Source organism: Lissotriton helveticus, chromosome 8, assembly GCF_964261635.1.
Source record: "Lissotriton helveticus chromosome 8, aLisHel1.1, whole genome shotgun sequence".
Taxonomy (NCBI): domain Eukaryota; kingdom Metazoa; phylum Chordata; class Amphibia; order Caudata; family Salamandridae; genus Lissotriton; species Lissotriton helveticus.
The window spans coordinates 1,404,790,122-1,404,807,579 of record NC_136069.1 but is presented as its reverse complement, the minus strand read 5'-3'; the positions used below and the strand labels follow the sequence as shown (position 1 = coordinate 1,404,807,579).

Here is a 17,458-nt window from a genome sequence, read left to right as displayed (position 1 = left end):
TCACCCTCTTTAATATCAAGGCAAGTTTCTTTTGAGATAAACTATATGGACGCCTGTTCTTTCTGCTGTGTATGGATGCTGAAATATTTATTCGATGTCCCGATACACTTAACATTCCATGTTAAAAGTGTGTATGCCCACTTCAGTCTCTCTAAATATCATAGTAGTAAGTTCACAACGGGGTGAACCCTAAGACAACCTGACCTGGGTCAGTAAAGGTAGGTATGTATATATTGGTCAGTGTCTATTTAGTTATGGATCAAGAATTCATCATGAGCAAGCTTTACATCACAAACTTCTTTGAAAATTACTTTGGTGTAGTACAAGGAATTTATTCCAATTTTCAAAAATTAATATACATGGTAATGTATTTACCAGAATCCCACAAGTTATGCCTCATTTAGGCAAACAATTTCTTCATTAAATCAAGCAAAGTCAGCCAAACGAAAAGGCTCAACACAATTGTTTCAAAATAATCCTTGTGGATTCATACAACCATATTAGAAATTCACACATAATAATACAATGAAAATTGCGCTCAAAGTGAAGGAGAGAGGAGACAGTTTGAGAAGGATGGGTGTGATTGGGTGGTGGTGGGGACTGGGTAAAGGATGTTGTGACCATGTAACAATCACAGTGATTAATGCAACCTTTCCAGACTAATTTTGTTCATTAGTTCCGTAAAACAACTTTAACATAGGGTTTGTCTGTATCAACGGGTTACTTCCTATGTTAAGTAAATGGAAACAATGCGGTCTACGTTTCGACCCTGAAGGAGCAAGGGTTGATTGAAGCCTCATACTGGGGTCTTCTTCAGGACGAGAGTACATGGAGCGCCTAAAGGTGACATAATTTAAAACAAAAGGAGATTATCAGGAATTATATTTAATGCAGGGTTGTACTACAATTATTTAAATGGGAAGGAAAGGTTTCTTACTTAAAAACGGGCCGTTCAGTGGCCTCATGTTAGTGGACCTATTTCGGTTCCTCAGGCATGGCCATTCATCTAAAAATGATTCAAAAAATGGAGGATATCGGTTTAGGAAATGGGTTAAAGAGTAACCCTGTCATTTTTGCATAAAGTATGATCCCTCAGGGGACTTACTAGGGCATCCGGGGCTTTCCAATCAGGCACACCGTTATGGCTTGGTTTCCGCTCCTCCAGATGAAAGGTATCTGAGGGTTCAAGAAAACCAACATGAGAAAATCACGTAATTAATTAGGAAGTCATGGTCCGTGGGCATGGTCTTAAGTAAAGTATTTAAAAGGCGAAATTATATTGCTACTCGTCACACAATGCCATGTGTACAAAATGTACTACCCGGGCTAAGCGTACATGACTAATCATGAATTCAGTTAAAAGCAGCCGCCCACTCGGGTGAGTATCGCAATATCTTACCCTCGACTCCACATCTGCGCGGGTGTTAACATCAACACAGCCTGACCGCGAGTGAAGCGAGCGCGAGGTGCAGGCGCTGGATACCTGCCGGGGGCTCGTCCTTGTGGACCAATCACAAGGTGCCACCTCCAACCCGTTTAGGGAGTGTGTAAAAAATGGCCTGAGCCAGTGAAACGTGACGTTTCCTTGAGGGGTTTGTTTGGCATATGCGGGGCCGGCGGAAAAATGAACCCGGTTGCATATGAAATTATAAACACTGATACCCTAGGGTCCGGTGTATCTTAAGGTCATCTGATCAAAAATATATGGAGTCGAGGCAGCGGCTCGCCTGCAGGAATTCGACAATATTGAACGAGGCTTTTGCGGACTGATCAAAAACCGGTACCTGGGGGGAAGATCTACCCAATTAAGTTGGTCGGTTATCAACAGTGCAGAGCAAGCGCGGTGTCTTGCTTTCTGTGCATAACAAAGACAGGTCGCTTATTCTGATAGTGATCTGTAGTATACCACAGAGTAGTATAATACGCGTTATATTAGAAAATGGTACACCCATGTCTGAACCTAGAGTCCACCGGGATAGGGGCAGACAGATGGAATCTGTGTGGTATTACATAGAGGAATGTCATCAAACATATGGCCCTGGGCCTACAAGACGTTTTTTACATCGTACAGTTAGAATGGGTATGACTATGTTACATCATATAATGCAAAAAAGATTACAAGGAAATACGGGCATTACGATGGATGCAGTATTTGAAACAGGAGTGTCACAATACATTCAAAAACTGGGCATGCACAATATTGTATATAGTACCAATGAATAATGAATTGCCATTCTGTTGTGTGTATTAGACTGTAGTATAGGCAATATTGGACAGATAGCATACAATTTTAGTAGGACGCACTAGTATGTGCCCCAGAGCTCAGTCACGATTAATCAAGGCCATTTGGGAAAAGGTCGAGTCTATTTCATTCAACCCATTTTTCACAGAATCAAATCGCTGCATCCATTTACATTCTCTTATGTTCAAGATGGAATCTAGGTCGCCACCCCTTGGTCCTAATGTGATCTTCTCAATAACCACCCATTTGAGCGATTCAGGTGTGTGGGCCTTCGTTTGAAAATGGTCAACTAACGGTGCCCCTACAGTTTGGCATCTAATTCTACTGCAATGCTGAAGTATTCTGTTTTTGATCTTCTGCTTAGTTTGGCCTATGTACATCATCCCACATGGGCAGAATATAGCATAAATCAGACCATTACTATTGCAGTTTGTCAATGTTTTGAGAGTGATGGTAATGTTATTGTGTGTTACGGTCTTAGTCTCCAAGCACAGGACACAGGCCTTGCAGGTGCTGCATTTGTAATTCCCAACCACACTGGGTAAATTCCACATTGTTTGAATTGTGGGTGCTGGTGGGGTATCTAGTAAGGAGCGGACCACAACATCTCGAATGCTCTTTGCCTTCTTGAAGGCATGCATTGGTGGGTCCGGTATTTCAATCACATCTGCTATGATACTCCAATGGTTGTTGATTATTTTCCTGATCTCGTTGCTCTTGCTGCAGTACGTGGTAACACAGACCATCCTGTTCTCTGGGAGTTGACGATTCTTAGGTGTAAGTAGTGTTTCCCTGTCACTAAACCATGCTCTTTTCCGTGCTCTTTTAACCAGTCTTTTCGGGTACCCTCTTTCCAAAAGCCTGCAAATTAGTCCATCAGATTCTGCAAAGTAATCGTCTTTCATTGAACAGTTCCTCCTGATGCGGAGAAACTGTCCGAAGGGTAAATTGTCTCGCAGGGCCCGAGTGTGGTGGCTTGAGTATCGTAATAAAGTGTTCCTCTCACTGGGTTTCCTGAATAAGGTGGTGTATAACATTCCCTCCCGTTCCTTGATGGTAATATCCAAGTAATCTATAGATTCATTGCTGCTGCTGGAGGTGAATTTGATGTCATCCGATCGGGTATTCATCCATTCCATGAAGGTATCCAGTTCATTTTTATGGCCAGTCCAGATCATCAGGATATCATCGATGTATCTGCGGTATTCCGATATATTGTTCGCAAACGGGTTGTTAGGGGTGAGAATGTGATGTTGCTCGAACTCACTCATGTAGAGGATCGCTAGATCCGGAGCAAATGCAGCCCCCATCGCTACCCCTTTCGTCTGCATATAGTAGTTGTTTTGAAAGATAAAGAAGTTTCTGGTCATCGCGATTTCAAGTAGATCATTCAGGAATTCCGTAGGGACCCCTGCTGGTTGTGGTCTTGTTGATAGCGCTCTCCGTATAGTTGTTAGTGCTTGGTCTTGGGGAATGCTTGTGTACAGTGACACAATGTCCATGGTCACCAATAATTGATTGTTCTTATCAAAAGGTTTGTTATCCATCAAGTTGATAACCTGCATGGTATCCCTCAGGTAAGTAGGTGTTGCCTCAGCCAAAGGTTTCAGAAAATTGTCAACATATTTACAAAGAGGTTCTAGGAGGGAACCACAGCCCGATATAATTGGTCTTCCCGGTGGCTTGGTTGGGTTCTTGTGGACCTTGGGTAGGACATAGATGGTCGGAGTGCGTGGTTGATCTACATTCAGGTAGGTGTACTCCTTATCCGAGAGGAAGCCCTCTTCTTTCCCTTTTAGGGTCAGATCCCTGATCAATCCTCTTATGTTTGCAGTTGGATTGGATCCTAGCAATCGATAACTCACTCCATCATTAAGTTGTGAATAAATCTCCTGTCTATAATCGTCCACATTCATAACCACAATTGCTCCCCCCTTGTCCGCTGGTTTAATGACTATGGACTTATTGTCATGTAGGCCATCAAGGGCAATCAGTTCATTTTTCGTGATGTTATGTTTCACGTAGCGTTTAGTTCCACATAATTTAAGCACATCTCTGACAACCAGACTTTCATATGTCAAAATTCGATGATTAGTCAAGGCAGTTAAGGGAGTAAAAGTGGAGGGTGGTCGCAGGTTCGTGAATGCTCTGGTTTGAATGGGAGCTTTGTGTAGAAAAAAGTTCCTGAGTCGGATCTTTCTGAAAAACTTGGTCAACTCCGTCTTGATGTTGAACACATTTACATGGGATGTAGGCACGAAGGATAGGCCCTTACTAAGGACTTGGATCTCATCTTGCGTCAAAATGGCATCCGACAGATTCATGATCGGGCTTGTTTGGCTCAGTATCGGTGGATTTATAGTGGGTATTGTTCCGTTTACCAGCGATAGGTCTTCCTCCTGGTGTTGATCTCTCCGTGATTGTCCTGTTGGAAGCGGACCTGTTTGCCGCCATATCCCTGTTGCCTTGAGTCGTCCCAGTTCTGTGGGTTCTGGCCCCTGGTTGGCCGTCGGTTCCATCCTCCACCTCTGCCACGGGGTGGTCTCCAGGTGCTGTCCTCTAAAAAAGGCTGCTGCTGTCTGTTTCCTGTGCTTGGAGACTAAGACCGTAACACACAATAACATTACCATCACTCTCAAAACATTGACAAACTGCAATAGTAATGGTCTGATTTATGCTATATTCTGCCCATGTGGGATGATGTACATAGGCCAAACTAAGCAGAAGATCAAAAACAGAATACTTCAGCATTGCAGTAGAATTAGATGCCAAACTGTAGGGGCACCGTTAGTTGACCATTTTCAAACGAAGGCCCACACACCTGAATCGCTCAAATGGGTGGTTATTGAGAAGATCACATTAGGACCAAGGGGTGGCGACCTAGATTCCATCTTGAACATAAGAGAATGTAAATGGATGCAGCGATTTGATTCTGTGAAAAATGGGTTGAATGAAATAGACTCGACCTTTTCCCAAATGGCCTTGATTAATCGTGACTGAGCTCTGGGGCACATACTAGTGCGTCCTACTAAAATTGTATGCTATCTGTCCAATATTGCCTATACTACAGTCTAATACACACAACAGAATGGCAATTCATTATTCATTGGTACTATATACAATATTGTGCATGCCCAGTTTTTGAATGTATTGTGACACTCCTGTTTCAAATACTGCATCCATCGTAATGCCCGTATTTCCTTGTAATCTTTTTTGCATTATATGATGTAACATAGTCATACCCATTCTAACTGTACGATGTAAAAAACGTCTTGTAGGCCCAGGGCCATATGTTTGATGACATTCATCTATGTAATACCACACAGATTCCATCTGTCTGCCCCTATCCCGGTGGACTCTAGGTTCAGACATGGGTGTACCATTTTCTAATATAACGCGTATTATACTACTCTGTGGTATACTACAGATCACTATCAAAATAAGCGACCTGTCTTTGTTATGCACAGAAAGCAAGACACCGCGCTTGCTCTGCACTGTTGATAACCGACCAACTTAATTGGGTAGATCTTCCCCCCCAGGTACCGGTTTTTGATCAGTCCGCAAAAGCCTCGTTCAATATTGTCGAATTCCTGCAGGCGAGCCGCTGCCTCGACTCCATATATTTTTGATCAGATGACCTTAAGATACACCGGACCCTAGGGTATCAGTGTTTATAATTTCATATGCAACCGGGTTCATTTTTCTGCCGGCCCCGCATATGCCAAACAAACCCCTCCTCAAGGAAACGTCACGTTTCACTGGCTCAGGCCATTTTTTACACACTCCCTAAACGGGTTGGAGGTGGCACCTTGTGATTGGTCCACAAGGACGAGCCCCCGGCAGGTATCCAGCGCCTGCACCTCGCGCTCGCTTCACTCGCGGTCAGGCTGTGTTGATGTTAACACCCGCGCAGATGTGGAGTCGAGGGTAAGATATTGCGATACTCACCCGAGTGGGCGGCTGCTTTTAACTGAATTCATGATTAGTCATGTACGCTTAGCCCGGGTAGTACATTTTGTACACATGGCATTGTGTGACGAGTAGCAATATAATTTCGCCTTTTAAATACTTTACTTAAGACCATGCCCACGGACCATGACTTCCTAATTAATTACGTGATTTTCTCATGTTGGTTTTCTTGAACCCTCAGATACCTTTCATCTGGAGGAGCGGAAACCAAGCCATAACGGTGTGCCTGATTGGAAAGCCCCGGATGCCCTAGTAAGTCCCCTGAGGGATCATACTTTATGCAAAAATGACAGGGTTACTCTTTAACCCATTTCCTAAACCGATATCCTCCATTTTTTGAATCATTTTTAGATGAATGGCCATGCCTGAGGAACCGAAATAGGTCCACTAACATGAGGCCACTGAACAGCCCGTTTTTAAGTAAGAAACCTTTCCTTCCCATTTAAATAATTGTAGTACAACCCTGCATTAAATATAATTCCTGATAATCTCCTTTTGTTTTAAATTATGTCACCTTTAGGCGCTCCATGTACTCTCGTCCTGAAGAAGACCCCAGTATGAGGCTTCAATCAACCCTTGCTCCTTAGGGGTCGAAACGTAGACCGCATTGTTTCCATTTACTTAACATAGGAAGTAACCCGTTGATACAGACAAACCCTATGTTAAAGTTGTTTTACGGAACTAATGAACAAAATTAGTCTGGAAAGGTTGCATTAATCACTGTGATTGTTACATGGTCACAACATCCTTTACCCAGTCCCCACCACCACCCAATCACACCCATCCTTCTCAAACTGTCTCCTCTCTCCTTCACTTTGAGCGCAATTTTCATTGTATTATTATGTGTGAATTTCTAATATGGTTGTATGAATCCACAAGGATTATTTTGAAACAATTGTGTTGAGCCTTTTCGTTTGGCTGACTTTGCTTGATTTAATGAAGAAATTGTTTGCCTAAATGAGGCATAACTTGTGGGATTCTGGTAAATACATTACCATGTATATTAATTTTTGAAAATTGTAATAAATTCCTTGTACTACACCAAAGTAATTTTCAAAGAAGTTTGTGATGTAAAGCTTGCTCATGATGAATTCTTGATCCATAACTAAATAGACACTGACCAATATATACATACCTCTCTAAATATCATAGTAGAAATTAGGTATAAAGATCTTAGCAACCCGAGCGCTCCTTTCCAAGGCCATCCCCACAGCTGGAAAAAAATATGCATGTACGTGAGAGGTGATGAGGTTTCCCCAAAAACAAGCACCATAACCACAAAAGATGGCAGCCAAAGGGCAAGCATACCAAACACAAAAACTGGAATCATGAACGTTGGTTAACACAGCTATTCGACAATTGTTTATGAGGGAGGTCAAAGATGTCACCACAGCTTACTCACCCAGCTTTGATTGTGGTGCTGTTGACCCCCCCACCCTCCTCCTCCTGGAAGGAGTTTAATGCATAATTGAATGAAAATTAATACATATGAATCAGATGTTAAATAACTTAGTAAGGATTCATAATTAAACACTGGAACTCCAAGCAAGGCTTCAAATTAGTTCATGCATGTAGGCTTGTGTCTTACTCCTTCCTATATGCTATCCTCTCAAATTAAAGCAACTGCAATGTCGCTACAATTCTGTTCTACTTTTGGCCTTCAGGAAGACTTCAAAATTCGAAGATGAACATTTTGGTAACATAAAAGCTTCTGACAACTAGTACTCAGGTCATTGTATCTAGGTGTTGTACTAATGCATTAAAACGTGCTGGTTTGTTTAACCATTATGAATGGCTTTTCAAACTTACTGTGGAACGAAAAAACAACTTGTATTGCAGTTCTAAAAGTTCATTTTAACTTTTAGGCTATAAGTTTTAGCTTTGCCCCGCAGAAGGGGGATTGGAAGCAATCTCAATCGACAAAAACAATTATAATATTCATCGTCAGGTGTTTCGCACCCATCCCACATATAATGCCTATCTAAGCACTTCTTGGCTGTAAAACTAGGAACAACTTGTTACAGGCACTGCACTTCTTTAAATTAAACTTCTGTGAAATAAAAAAGGTCATCCATAAAAAAAGGAAACCATCTTAACCAAGTCCATTTTGGTAGGGGAAAAGGTGGGGAATCCAACTACTTTCCGAGGCTGTAATTCTCAATGCTTCTATGAAATCAGGAAACCAACTAGCATATAATTAAAAGAAAAATGTATGGAACCGATCTGATGCTTTTATATTCAAGAGGAACACAAATGTATTTTTCAACTTGGCTTTTACCTGAAAGCCTCACATTCATATGCGAGATGCTCAAATAAATGAAGACTACACACCGTAGATGGTGTAAAACAAAAACGTCACCTAAAAACATAGGATAAAATTAAAATACATAAATGCGTTAAAAGGTTTTTAATGCATGTATTAAGGTTAATTTGTTTTGAAATATGAGGGCGGGTATTTTTAAGTTTATCATACTAATCACCTTCTTCCTGCTGTAGAGCTACTTTTTCTGGACTATTTCTCAGAATTTTTCTAATGTACTTTGGTCAAACTATTCCACATAAAAATTATTAAAAATCCAGATTCCAAAGAGATCATTCTTGTAAAAAAATAAGATTTCAACTAAAAGGAAATGTCATGGCAAAAGTATGAATGTAAGTAAGCTAATATCATCTAGAAGAAAAATACAGCCAGCAGCTGGACATAAGCTTTCCCTCATTTCCCATCATGATGCTGCAAGAAAACTACAACTTCCAAGTATTACCAAGGTCTCGATGCATGGTTATCAACATGTTAAAAATACTCTGTCCGCTGTGCAACCTCTGATCAGTAAAGGCTGGATTTCTGTACAACTGCCAGAGCAGAATGTCACAGCACAAACAACCCTGCGCTAATAAGCAGGTGAGCCTGGCAACAAAGGTAAACAACGTATTTTGCACTGCAATATATGAACTTTAAACTTCAAGTACCACACCTTGTGATGCATTTTGAATATTTCAACATGCGAAGTACTTACGATGGCTAACGGTGAGAACAAGCAGACAGGATTCACTCCCAACGCGGTTTTCAGCTCTACATTTGTAAGTGCCAGAGAATTCTTCGGATGCATTTTTAAAAAGAAGGACACCAGGTTCAGGGTCTGCAGAAATAGAATAAATCATGTTTAGAACAGGTAGACAATGCATTGTCAAGATCAGATATCACGCGCCATATGGTTAGAAGAATATTCTGTAATGAGTCAACATGTTAATGCATTTGTCTAAGCACTACACACCATTTAAATTATATAAAATAGCGAAGGTATGAATAAAAGGCCGTCTAGTTCTTAAAATATAAAGGGTTCAACATTGTGAATAGTTTTACTTGGCACAAAGGGATAGAAAAGTGTTGACTCCTATTCAGGTGTAGTGAGATCGTTACCTGATCATCTACCTTTTAAAAGCAGATTAGAATCGCATTACACATATTGAGGAAAATGTTACTTGTGCTTTAAGCATCTGTTTGTGGCATGTAGCACTGTTGATTCACACGCAGTGCACACTCCTGCCATCTAGTGTTGGGCCGGATGTGGTTGTTGTTGACCTGCTTCAGTCCACCACCACGACCTGCGAGTCTCGGCGGTCCTTGGAGCGGGGCCTCGGATCGGCCTGGTGGCTGTTTCCCTGCTGCCCCTGCTGGCGCTGTTCCCCGCCAGCGCCCCTTGCTCACTGGTGCCCGTGGAGGTATCCTGCGACTGCGAGTCACATAGGCGGGTGACAAGCGACCTTCGGTTTCAACTTTCCTCGCTCTCTTGATCTGCACAGTGCATGAATGATGATCTTACACACTGCCCAAAGATGTCCTTAAACACTGGTCCTTATCATAAAGACCCACTTGCCCGCCATCTTCCAGATGCGATTACCGCCCAGTAAGAGCTTCAGCTAAGCCATTGAGAGTCCTGTGTATGTCTGGGGCGGATCCTGCTGGGGAGCCCCTTGAGAGTGAGGTGAGGCTCTTCACTCCTCTATTCTAACATCCTTTCCCTCTTCATTTGTGGTAAAATGAAAATCCACATCTGTCTGACCTAAAGTTGGCCCATGTGTCAGACATTAATTAGCTTCCGCACAGCCTGCCAGAGACAATTAACGAATTTAAGAAAGGGACATTTTACATTCTGTTGCAGAGTGTTTGACGTTTCTGGGACTGAGCCGGCAGTGGAGGCTTTCTGAAGGGGAGAGGGGACTCGCTTCACTCCTATGGCTACAGACCACCCCTTTGCCATCCGACTCACTTTAAAAAACACTTGGGTCTTGAACTCACCATGGGGCTGTGCCACACTATTAATCACCTTCCTCACAGACTACCAGAGGCATAAAGTTTGGACAGAGCATTGGCCCCGGCTCTTGTGGATTAGCTCTTCTGCCCAACGCAGTAATGGGGAGAGTGAACACCACACCGTCACAGACCCGATCCAACCTGCTATCAACCCAATCAAATCCTAACGCATGGCTTTAACAGCCACACTACGCCTAGTCCAGCCTTTTATGCGCTCTCCTCTTGCAGTTCAACTGCACCTGGACACTGAATGTCTTTAGCAATGTACCTCCATGAACCACGTATCCAAAAAATCTCTCCAAGAACGCAAAAAAGAATCTCAAACGCAAACTTCTGACAGCACCCGGAAACACTTATAGCTGATACCTACTATAGCGTGACAAATGGCAACAAGAAAACTGACAAATCTTCTATTCCAAACGCCTGGCCAAATGGAAAAACATATTCCTTCTCCTCCTTCAAGTCACTAAAACATTCAAACTACCCTATGGAACAAAACGGACTACATCGCTTTCCCCCTCTTTTAGAGGGGAAATTGCTATATCCATTCGCACAACAGGAATATACTCAGACAAGTCATTGACACGCACCTCAATGTCTTTGATAGACACTTTAGTTAATTTTTCACTTCACTCACACAACAGGGCCAATTACCCCAAACACCTCTCTCCCCGTACCACAATCCATGAACCCAGAACAGTCACCATCTTCCTCCTAAGGATTCATCTAGCTCTGTGACACCCCCGGACACAACCATCAATCTTGCCGCTCCCACCAACACACACCACTCAAAAATGACTTCTCATGGTCCCACCCTATCCAGTAATTTCACAAACCCAGATCATACTCACACCAAGCCTAGGGATGTGGACCCCATCCTTAGTCCTTTATCCACTGATCTAGCAGCAGATGCCCCACTTCCTTCTAATAATAAACCTTCTCTGCTCACACAGACTATTGACAATCCTAGGCCTCCTTCCAATCAGGGTTCAGGAAAGGCTGCAACACAGAAAATGCCATGCTCTATATCGCAGATGACATCCATAGATCCTTAGACAAAGGAGATGCATGCCTACTTATCCTACATGACTTAGCAGCTTTTGATACAGTCAATCACCCAGCCTTACTGGAGTCACTGAATATCCACTCCGGTATCAATTGCACAGTTTTAAAATAGTTCACATCTTATCTACAACACCGATCACAACAAATCAAAATCAAGTCTAGCCTCTCAAAACTCGCACCTGTCACTTGGTGTCCCTCAGAGCTCAATCCACTCCTTTCACTTTTCAATCTCTTCATAAAACCACTTACTATCATCCTGAAGCAAGCAGGGATCAAATACCGCCTCTATGCAGATGACACTTACTCTACTACAAAATCAAATCCCCCAGTGACATCCTACATCTCAAACTCACACGGAGTAAGATACAATCTTGGTTCAACTCCAACCATCTAAAATTAAACCCTCTTCAAAACAAAGTTATTCTGTTTTCCCCAAAAAGTAACCACCTTCCACACAAAGACTGGATCAGTGACCTGAAGCCTCTAAATTGTTCTCTCACTCTATACAATTCTGCTAAATCCTTAGGTTTCATCCTGGACAAAAACTTGTCAATGTAGGATCACATCAAAATAAAAAACTCAGTCAAAGGAGAGATTTACACACTAAAACACCTCTACAAAAAAAAAAATATATATATATATATATATATATATATATATTCATTCCCTTGGATGATTTCAAGTTAGCTGTTCAATCTCTACTTCTCTCTAAACTGGACTATGGGAATGCTATCCTCAGAGGGACCCCGAAAACTCAACTCACCCCTGCCCCCTCTCAGATCAGTACTAAACATGGCAGCCCGGCTCATAAGAGACAGTAAACTGTATGAAGACATCACGCCTACCCTCAAGACCCTAAACTAGTTTCCCATCGAAGGAAGATGACACTATAAAACTGCCTGCATCACCCACAAAGCCCTTCACTCAAATACCCCAGACTATTTAGACAACAAACTCACAAAAGCACGAAGAACCAGACCTCTGAGAAGCTCAACACACTTCTTCTCGTTCCTCCCAAACTAAAAAAGAAACCAACCCAGGCTTGTTCTTTTTCAGGTAATGCTCCCAGCACATGGAACGCTCTCCCAAGGGACCTACGATGCAACCCCTTCTTCTCTGGCTTCAAAAGAGACCTGAAACGCCATCTCCTCAACAAATACTGGAACACACAAGCAATCTGAACTCTGTTCTAATAGGCTCTCTCTCAGTTTAGAACCAATTGATCGGTTGGCTGTTTTTTGTGTATGCTTCTATTGTCTTGAATGTCTTTCTCTCCATGGTCTGATAATGTGCGAATTGACCACAATTCAGTAACCACACACATTGCCTAACTATACCCCATGTATATATTTTGTGTGTACTTGAACCTAAGATTGTTGCACATCATATGCTCAGTGGCTGGATTATTGCCTTGCTCTCGATTCTGTAAAGCACTCTTAATACCTAGGGGTCTAGCTAGTGCTATATAAAACCTATAAACAAACTGATGCTTACAATGTAACATTTGCCGTTTGAGGCATGTGTGGCTGTATATACACATGCGGGTCAGACTGAAAAGCAGTCCACCCCTAAGCGGTGGCTAGCCTGTGCATGTTGCAGAAAACTGAAAAAGAGTATGTAGTACAGCCTGGCCAACATTTGTTAATTGGTGGACTAATAAGTCTATATGTAGTGCTTTGTGAAATTGAGTCGTGTAGACTTAGTAGCTGCTTTACAAATGTCCGCTATTGGGATGTTCCCAAGGAAGGCCATAGGGGCTCCTTTCTTTCTGGTGGAATGGGCTCCAGGGGCAGCAGGCAAAACTTATCTTTTCCGTAAAGTTTCTCAGTAGCCCGGGGTACCAGACTCTGCGTGCACAGTCCGGAGCCACAATAATAACTTGGGCCTGGTCGCACTTGATCTTTTTGAGCACTTGGGGGCAGAAGTGGGACAGGCGGAAAGGCGTACAGAAGGCCGCAGTTCCACTCGCGACAAAAAGCATCACTGAGCGAGTGGCACCTTGAAAACCCCAACACGCAAAAACAGCAGGCATTGCGCATTCTCTTCAGTGGCGAACAAATCTAACCAAGGCTATCCCTAGCTTCTGAAAGAGCTTTCACCACCTCTGAATGAAGACGCCATTCATGACCGACCAAGCACCGACAGATGAGTGTGTCCGCCCTGGCTTTTAGAGAACCCACCAGGTGTTGAACCACCAGGGTAATTCCCTGATGTTCCAGCCATGTCGAGAGACGGAGAGTCTCCTGACAGGGTCCACGACTCCACTCCGCCCTGTTTGTTGCAGTACCACATAGCTGTGGTGTTGTCTGTGAACACCTGCACTACTTTCCCTTTGAGAGGGGAAGGAATTCCTACAGTGCCAGTTGGATCGCTCTGAGCTGCAGCAGGTTGAGATGGAGCCCTGAGACCAAATGCCTCTGATATCCGCCTATCCCAGATGGCAACAGCATACCAGGAGTGACGCATTTGTCACCACTGTTCGATCTGGTTGGGGAAGGGAGAGGGATCTGCCTCTGACCCAAGCATGGTTTGTTAGCCACCACTGCACTTGTTGTGCAGTTCCCACTGAGATCTGAACGTAGTCAGAAAGATTCCCCAGATGCTGCACCCACTGGAACTTCAGGTCCCGCTGCAGAGCCTGCATAGGCCATCTGGCATGATCCACCAGCGGGATGCAGGAGGCAATGAGGAACAGCAGCCTCAGTCATTCTCACTGAAATTCGGATAGAGGTTCGGGAAGATAGGCCCGAAACTGCACTGGATCCAGAACAGCTCAGATGAAAGGGAGTGTCTGAGAGGGAGTCAGGTGTGAGCACGTGGATAGTGAACCCCACCAAGTACAAGAGGTCTGCCGTAGTCTGGAGGTAGGAGACGACAGCCTGGGGCGAACTCGCCTTCCAACAACCAGTCGGCGACATAGGGGGAAGACTGGAATCCCTGATCTGCGCAGATGAGCTGCGACCACCGCAATCACTTTTGTTAAAACCCGAGGGGCACTAGTAAGACCAAAGGGGAGCAAGGCTCGTGGCCTACCGTGACCCGCAGATAGCATATGTGGGCTGGCAAGACAGGACTATGGAAATAGACGTCCTGCAAGTCCAACGCCACCATCCAGTCTACGGGGTAGATGGCAGGCTGGACCTGAGCCAACATGAGCATTTTCAACGTCGCCTTACAGAGGAAGCGGTTGAGGACTCTGAGGTCTAGAATAGGACGCAGGCCTATGTCCTTCTTGGGCAACAGAAAGTAGCAGGAACAACCACCACAACCTACTTCAGGCACAGGGACACTATATAGCCCCTTTTGCTAAGAGAGCTGAAACTTCCTGGAGGAGAAGCACCAAATGATCCTCCGACATGCGACCGAAAAACAGTGGCATGCTTGCAGGGGTAGTATTGAAGTGGAGGGAGTAGCCCCTTCGGACTTTTTGCAAAAACCGCCTGTCTGACGTGATGGATTGCCAGTGGAGGAGGGGATTGCGAATCCTGCCTTCCACTGGCCATTGATGGGGCTGAAACGTCGGACTAGATAGGTTTGGAGGCTGCGGCAGAGTGGGAAAGGGTGCACTGGCCTGCCTGCAGGGTTCCAGGCCCACAAGGTCGCTGGGTCCAACGTCTGCGGCCACCCAGACTCTGAGCAGCTTGGTGACTCGGTGGATAGACTGCCCTGGACATGGTTGGGTGCTCCTTCCGAAGCCACGAAAGGGCCGAAAAGCAGACTGGAGTGGGCGAGAAGACGCGCCGAGGCCCAAAGATCCGGCTGTAGCCAGAGAATCTTTAAAGTGATCCAGCGCAGAGTCTGCTTTGTCGCCAAAAAGATGACAGCCAACAATGGGAATGTCCATCAAGGTTGACTGAACATCCCCCAAAAAGTCAGATATCCTTAACCAGGCTCTGCGCTCAAGGGCACATGAAGTGGCAATTGTTCTGCCCAGTGAGTCGGTGGTATCCAGTCCACATCTGATCATGAATTTGGCTGTCTCACTCTCATACGTCACAGTCTGGGAGAGAATGGCCCAGGCCTCCTCCGGGCACTGAGGCAGCACCTGTGCAAAAGTATCCCAGATGGTATGGGAGTATCAGCCCAAGAGCCATGTGGTAATCACGGACCACTGTGCCAAGCTGGAGGAAGAGAATATACACTTCCCAAGATGATCCGGCTTTTTAGATTCCCTATCTGAAGGAGCAGAAGGGAATGCGCCCTTTGGAGAAGAGGCTTGGACCACCAAGCTCTCGGGGAAAGATGCTGGGTCAAGAACACTGGGTCGCCCAGGGCCAGGCGGCGGGCAATCGTCCTCTCCACTGGAGCCTCAGTGCTGGGCTTGGACAAGGTGCCCAGGAGGATGTCAGTGAGGGCTTCGTTAAGCAGCAACAGGGGTTCCGAATTGGATACCGAAGGTTGAAGCACCTCCATCATGATGTTAGTCCTGCCGGCCACCAAAGGGAGCTCAAGGCCCAAGACCTCGACCACCCTTCTCACCACCACAGCATAGGATGCTCCCTCCTCCGTAGCCATGGGAGAGGGAGAAAGAAAGTCAGTATCTGGAGAAGTGTCCAGACCACTAGGATTACCCAGGTTGTCTAGCCAGTCGGGTTCTTCCTGCTGGTCAGCTAAAGGGTCCACCACCCTCTCTCTGGTCGATAGGGAACACAAGGGATGAACAGGGAAACAAAAGTACCAGTCAGCGGACGTCGGTTCTGCTAAAGGTCCAACTCGGGGATGAGAATGTGGACGGCATTGGCCAGGGACACGACCGGCGACGGGAGATTCATAGTCCCGATCAGCACCAGGGAAGGTCGACCATCGATCCAGACCAGGCCTGGATCCACAGGGGTCCCCCAGCACCAGAGCCGCCGGCATCAAAGGCCCAGGACTCCTGCCCCGCGGGGCCCAAAGGCTCGCTAGCAGAGTCGGGCATCCCAAAGACGAGATGTAAGGCTTCGTAAAACTGTCAAAGCTGGGCAGGTGACACTCCAGCTCCCGGAAATGGGGGGGGAGGCACGGAGTCGTCCCTGAATCAGGCACTGGATAAGGAGCCTTGGTACGACACTGCTCCAAATCCCATGTTGTGTCAGCCGACCGAAGTGGAGCGGGTGAAGAGCGTTTGTGCTTCTTCGCCGCCTTCTAGCATTTGGACTTACCCGATGACCTTGATGACTTGGAGTGTGAAGATGAATGGGGGCTCCGCGAACGGTCTCGAGACCAACCGCTCGAACGAGACCTGGAATGATGCGCAGCCGACCACCGGGCCTCCAACAACTTTCGTGACTGCTCCCGCAAGGACTTCAGATGCATGGCCTGGCAGTCTACTTCAGGTCGTGGTTGTACTCCAGACACCACAAGCACACAAGGTGGGGGTCAGTTTCCGGCATCTTGTGACAGGACCCGCAAGGCTTGAAAATGGGCCGCCGTTCGGAAATCCCTCGCGCTTCAGGAGTCGATAGACTCAAAAAGAAGTCAACAAAACGTCGCCAAAGGGTTAACCTTAAAATGGCTAAGGGGTAGCGCTCACTGGATCTGCACTAGGCTGGAGCGGAAAAAGAAATAATTGATGTCAGCACGCAGGGGCGGCATCTAAGTAGGCACCGCAACATCCTCCCCGGTGACCACGATGCAGACGACGGACGCAGAGTCGACCGATGCCACCTACCCACACGCAGCGGACGCTCATAAGAAAAATCTCTGGATCCAGTCTGCACATGGGTGAAATTCTAGGTAAGGAATCTATAACTGGCTTTCAGATAGAAAGGTTTTTCTAATGTTAAATCCTGAATCTTACTAAAAAGTCTTAGTGATGTGTAAATTACTAGAAACGCTTCTTTCCATGAGAGAAATCGTAAGGGACATGACTTCTGAGGACAATATCAGGC

General features: G+C 45.1%; 1 protein-coding gene across 2 annotated transcripts in view; it reads right to left on the bottom strand.

The window, feature by feature from the left end:
- The window catches only part of CXADR (CXADR cell adhesion molecule), a 274,960-nt gene that overhangs the window by 124,099 nt on the left and 133,403 nt on the right, over positions 1–17,458 (bottom strand). For both annotated transcript variants that reach the window (XM_078658356.1, XM_078658357.1), the window contains exon 5: positions 9,226–9,348. In XM_078658356.1, coding sequence (XP_078514482.1) covers positions 9,226–9,348 — 123 coding nt within the window. The remainder of the gene's footprint in view (positions 1–9,225; positions 9,349–17,458) is intronic.